The sequence below is a fragment of the Phragmites australis genome, chromosome 20 (assembly GCF_958298935.1).
Source record: "Phragmites australis chromosome 20, lpPhrAust1.1, whole genome shotgun sequence".
In the NCBI taxonomy this organism is placed as follows: Eukaryota; Viridiplantae; Streptophyta; class Magnoliopsida; order Poales; family Poaceae; genus Phragmites; species Phragmites australis.
In genome coordinates, this window is record NC_084940.1 from 6,116,011 (window position 1) to 6,121,726 (window position 5,716).

At 43.0% G+C, this 5,716-nt stretch overlaps 1 protein-coding gene across 5 annotated transcripts; it reads right to left on the bottom strand.

Annotated features, from left to right (window-relative positions):
- Positions 1-555: 555 nt before the first annotated feature.
- LOC133901686 (uncharacterized) lies at positions 556-4,790 on the bottom strand. Of its 5 annotated transcripts, XR_009906751.1 has the most exons (9): positions 4,465-4,790; positions 3,879-3,960; positions 3,654-3,764; positions 2,791-3,576; positions 2,088-2,442; positions 1,744-1,825; positions 1,340-1,599; positions 1,175-1,235; positions 570-591 (listed from the first exon to the last, which is right to left on the bottom strand). XR_009906751.1 is itself a non-coding variant. In XM_062343129.1 (8 exons), the coding sequence occupies exons 1-7, from the start codon at positions 4,660-4,662 to the stop codon at positions 1,360-1,362; spliced, it is 1,854 nt and encodes a 617-aa protein (XP_062199113.1). In that variant the 5' UTR covers positions 4,663-4,789; the 3' UTR covers positions 556-591; positions 1,340-1,359. The 5 variants fall into 5 exon arrangements, 4 of the variants coding, with proteins under 4 accessions (XP_062199113.1, XP_062199112.1, XP_062199115.1 ...); XM_062343129.1 differs by lacking the exon at positions 1,175-1,235 and having other exon boundaries at positions 556-591; positions 4,465-4,789; XM_062343128.1 differs by lacking the exon at positions 1,175-1,235 and having other exon boundaries at positions 561-608.
- Positions 4,791-5,716: the final 926 nt, after the last annotated feature.

Consider the following 5,716-nt stretch of genomic DNA (forward strand, 5'->3'; position numbering starts at 1 on the left):
AACAAGGGACACTAAGGCAGAAAGCATATGCAAGTAGCCACCATCTCATGCTCCTAAAGCACTGAACCAGACAAAAGCAACAAAGCAGCTTGGTTCCCTTCCAATACCCAGCACTGGGCTAGCAGCATCCTCTACCTGAAGCACAAGTAGGCACTGCATCCTCCTCATACCTGAAGCTTTTCTTGTCCTCCTGAACCGGAATTGCACTTCACATCACATGATGCAAATCACCTTTGATCATATCACTATCACAGGCTCACGGTGCCTAGCTACAAGGCTGGCCAGGTAATGGCTAATGATAAAGCAGACCTCTATCGTTATGCTGAGGGATCGATCTGGCACATGGGGTGTACACAGAAGCGTTCCTCCTTTCTTTGGTGGCTCCATTTTCTTTTGTCCCCTTGGCAGAATCGATACTAACACAGAGCAGCACTGTAGATGTTGCATGGTCCCTATCATAGTAGCTGCAGCATCTTTGGAACATTTGAGTCTAAATTCCAGCTGAAGGTTATCAGTATTATATACTGACATGTGATAGATCTCTGAACTTCACCCGAATTTTGATGTTGAAAATACCTCGGGTCTTGCTTCCTGAACATAAATAAGTCCTGATGTTAAGAGAATGAAAAGATAGTAGATTTTTAGATAATATTAAAAAAGTAGTGTTAGGAAAGGGAAACTGGAGCTGAAGTATTTGGCATCAGACAGACACCACAAGATAATAAAAAGCACAGGAGTGCTAGTATTGGAGAAATTCAGTATGTCGTAGAGTGTGTGACTTTGTGTCTTTGTAGTATGGAGAAGTTAATAGATCAAGTGTTATTTGAAGCAAATTACAACTTCAAGAACAACAAGCTAGATTGTTAACCTCGGGTGTATGTTAATGGGCCACTTGCGTCGCAAGGATTCTGAATAATGTATATATCCTTAAAGAAACAATTCAATCTGAAGTAGCTGATAATTGGAATGTTTTATAAAGAAAGTTCCGTGGTTGTGAAAAATTGGATGATTTATGTGGGATTATAAAAATCAATTATACATCAATATGGTTCTTCTGGCTCAATCTGCCAGATGCGTGAGAAATTAACCATGATGATTTCATAGGGCTGAGACAATTTTGAACACTTTGAAAACAAAGAGTCCACTAAAGCGGTCCAGGTTGGTTGGCAATAACCTTGTTGTCAACATGATACTATCTTGCTGGATGCAACAGGAAGAGTGCAGTATAGATGCTGCTGCAAGGGCAGCTAATACTATTTATTAAGAACAGAACATCAAATTATTTGAAAAGTCAGCACAAAAAGATTCAGTGCACAGTAAGAATATGAATGCAACTTACTCAATCGTGGAAGTACATCATTAAAAAGCATGGCAAGTGAAGCAGCCACTCAGAGAACTGATTTGGCAATTCTTGCTAATCTGAGCTGTCTTTTTTGCCGTTCTAGATTTCTTTTCATTTTGGTTTGTTCTAGATTTCTTTTCATTTTGGTTTGCTGCTGCTGCATCACGCTCACGCATCACTCGCGCTTTTCTTTGAGCAGACCTGAGGGTGTTCAGAATCTTGTCCAGTGAAGATGATCTTTTCTTCTCGAACTTAATCTGAGTTGACATAAGTATTATTGATACAATAGAGGGTCAACTAGGTAGCATTAGAAAAGAATGAAGCGTCATACAGCAAATAATACTAGCATCGATTCAGTTAGAAATAGAGCAACACAGTTAGCGACAGAGCAAAGAACATACCGCTAACTTTTGAGTTGCTGCCTCAGCTTTTGCTTTTTGAAGATTCTCCCATACAGTCATTTTTGCATCCGCTCTCTCAATCCTTTTAATGTTGCATAGAGTAATCAGCTTTCCCAATTTGTATGCAAACATACATTGAAAATTCAAAATTCATAGAAAAAGGGTAAAGACTTGGACAGCTTGCATATCATAACAGATAAGCAGGAGACTTTAGGACACAATAATTTCCTGGAAATTAGAGTTCAAGTACTACTGTAATAAGCTAGTGGTTCAAAAGAATAAAGGTGTGCCCAAAAAAATGCTCATTAAGCAGCGAAATAGCTGAGTTTGTAGTAATCCCTTACTTAGATATGCACTCCGCTTCAGTTAAGTCCCAGGAAGAACATTTAGACTCCACTGTCTTTTCCTTCCACTCTATTATGTTTGTTGAATTCTTGTTAGTGGATCGTGTTACATTTTTTTTTGACCACCTAGTCAGAATCACTCGATCATCCATCTGCACATCCCTGATCTCAAGATCTGAGATACAGCTCTCGCTCTCTTTGACTTGATGCGCCGACAGTGAACGGGTAAATAGAGGCCTGGTGTTGGGCGAAGAGGACCTACTTAGCTCTGAGCTAGTTTGAGTTGCAGCATCTTTCCTCGAAATTATAGGGGCAATAGTGGTGGCTGAATCTTCTGTGATTTCAACCTGTTCATCTGAACAAGAAACCAAACAATGAGGTACCAGATGAAGATTTATGATCTTTTTCAGTATCCATCGCATACAAAGCAATATGATACATTCTATGACGATCTGTTGGGCAATTGCAACATAGTCTCAAATCAGCTATCAATGTATTATTGCCTGACTATTTTTGGTAATGCAATTCATGAGGGACATCAGAATGTCTTCCATGCTTCAGCAAGCAGAGAGGATACCTCAAACAAAGTGTTTTGTCCTTGTCAGTTTATAAACCATATTTCAACACTAAACAATACGCTAAAATGGGATAAAAAGCAAATATGGATATGTATTCTGCGCACAGAAACACAATTACTAAATACCTTGTATGGATTCTTGGGTGCTAGGCAATGAAGCAGATGACTCGACCGCAGTATCTAATCGCTGGCGAACTCTGGTAGATCGAATAGCATGAGGCCCACCATTCGCTAGACAAAACCTGCCTCCGCTTCCAATGCCGAATTCATCACCAGCTGGTCTGCCTGGATACATTCCATTGGTATTTTTTCCTCCACAAATATGATCCGGCATTAGTACTCCCGCCAAGAAAGGTGAATTTGCTGTAATATGTCCAGCTCTCCCACTATCAAGCAATGACACCGAAGAGACAGATGAATACTGTCCGCCAAGTCTTCCAGGAGGCCCCAGGGGGCCACTTTTAGACTTTGGTTGCCGGGCATGAGCAACTGATGTTCTTTCAAGGGCATCACTGGAATTCGGACTGAAGATCCACCTCTCCGCATCCTCCCATTTCGAGGGCAATGCCCTCCTATTGCTGTAAGGAAATGCCATGCTGCTCCCAGGGTACCTCCTATTTCCTTTAGAAGGAAGTGGCACTCTCTCAGAGCTCCACCCTTTCTGGCACCCCAACACTGATGAACGGTGCCGCGGATAGTTTGGCCTTCCAGGACTACGAAACACGTCTGACCTGATGTGTGATGATACAAGTCCCTTGTTCATCAATCCCACACCGCCGACCACGAAACTTGGAGAAAACGAGCCTCCATTGAACCCAGGACTACCTAAGTCGAGCGAGGCCGGCCGCTGTTTCGACCCCTTCCTACCATGCAAAAGAGCAGCCTCCAGCCGGTACAGCTGGTTCTGGTATTCTGTCGAACAACATGCAAGCATACGAAATTGACAACGCTGTACAACCTAACAAATTGCAAGATTCAAAACCAGATACCTGGGGTGGCACGGCCTGCCGAATTCTTGGCCGGTTCTTGTACTTGAGCCCACTCCTCTTCCTTCGCCCCGCACAACACCTCCTCGTCGTCGTCCTGCCGCTCCGTGAAGGCTGCAGAAGGTTCAGAACAACAAGCTCGTTTTAAAGGGCAGTCAAGTTGCTCTCAAACCGACTGAGACATTCGTAAGAATACAAACTGTGAGCTGGTTACACCGTTGTGCTTACCACTGGAGGAGGAAGTGGCCAGCCCATCTGTCTCCAGATCTGTGTTCGGGTCACCATCTGGGCGCACGAACCCGGCCAAAGGCTGCGGCCAATCGTCATCATAGCCTCAGTGATTAAAAGTTAATCCAAAAAAAAGTGAAAAAGGTGAAGAGAATCCAAGGGCGCACATTTTCTAATGATGATGCCTAAGACGCTCAAGTCTCAAAAGTTTCGGGCCCTCCTGCTTTGTCTCAATTACTAGAATTACTGATAAGCATTCCGCTATTAATCTATAGCTTCTTCCATCGCATCAAAATGCCTTCCACTTTGTTTCAGAAAAAGGTTGCGGTCACCTGAGACAGGCCATGGGCTACCTGGATCTGAATGGCACCATGATGCCACTTGCCACCAACTGGTGGAGTACTAAAGCTTCCCGATTCTGATTATATCTATCTAAGTGCTCAAAATTCAATCTTTTCCTTCCCTAAGGTGAATACCAGCTCAAAATGTATAAACTTTTTTTCTAAAAGGAAGAATCGCACATGACTTTTCTTAAAGAAATCAACATAAAAAGCCTAGAAACTTAGCAAAGAGGACCAAGACCAACCGAGTCGCGGCCGAGGGAGCCGCAGCAACTGCTCCCGCCGCCGCTCGTGGAACTCGGCGAGTAGCCGTCGTCGGCCTCCTCTCCCCACAGCCGCCGCCGCCGCTGCATTGGCCTCTGCGGCGCCGACACCACCACCTCTTCCTCGTCCTCCACCACTACGCCCCGAAACCCAAACCCGAAACCGCCACCACCCCGCATTCTCTCAGAAAAAGGAAATCTTTAGCCGCTGAACTCGCTCCTCGATCGCCAGCGCGCATTGAAAAGCGGCAGGTATGGCAGCGAGGCCAGCGTGAGGTGTCGCCGTTTAATAGAGGTCGCTTGGGGCAGATTGTGACGTGGAGGCAGGGAACGGCATCTCGAGGAAGGGGCGCTGACGCGAGGCCAGGTGAACTGAGCTCAAGAATGTCGCGTGACGCTGTGATTGACTGACACTGAGACAATTTGCAGATTAATTTGTGGAGTGGTTCGCCTCGATCGGCGCTCCCGTACATGCTAGTAAGGTTAGAAAATGGAGAGTTGATATCGGTATTATTTGATATTTGTATTTAGTTAAATATAAATGTGATAAAAAATTATATTTGATTGATATATGGATATGAATATGATATATCTGAACTTGTTTTGTAATATGAATATGGATATATCTAAATCTATTTTTATAAAAACTAGCATGGAGACCCGCACAAATTGCGCGGCTAGACCTAGTATAATATTTTATTCATAATAATTATTGTATTTTGAAATTTAGTAATAAGATGGAAAAAGGAAAGGAAAATACATCTGTTTATTTATTTAGATGATTTAAAAATCAAGCTACATTGATGATGCTTCTTGTGCATCATTGATGAAAACTAATTAGAAGATCTCTTTGTGCACTATGTTTTTGGCTGTGTCTTCACTTGGACATTGTGAGTCGTCTATTAGCAGCTTCAATCCTGTTCTGTTTGTGACTCTAGATAAAGCCACATATAATTGTCCATGGTAGAATACCTGTTTCGGCAAATAAATTCCTACCTTGTTAAGCGACTGACCCTGGCTCTTATTGATGGTCATTGCAAAGCAGACGGATACAGGGTATTATCTTCTTTTCAGCTTGAAAGGCCACTTGGAATCGCTTGGTGACATGATGATTCGAGGTACGTATACTTTGTCACCCACATGTGTTCCTGTAATTATTTTTGCCTCGATGTATTTATTTCCAAGTTGAGTGATTGTCATTCTCGTTCCATTGCATAAACCTGCAGACTGGTTT

Coding starts and splice junctions, on each gene's coding strand:
- LOC133901686 (XM_062343129.1), bottom strand. CDS start 4,662: ATGCGGGGTGGTGGCGGTTTCGGGTTTGGGTTTCGGGGCGTAGTGGTG. Junction 3,577..3,653: donor GGCAGGCCGTGCCACCCCAG/GTATCTGGTTTT, acceptor GTTGTTCGACAG/AATACCAGAACCAGCTGTAC. Junction 1,826..2,087: donor GAAGCGGAGTGCATATCTAA/GTAAGGGATTAC, acceptor CAACATTAAAAG/GATTGAGAGAGCGGATGCAA.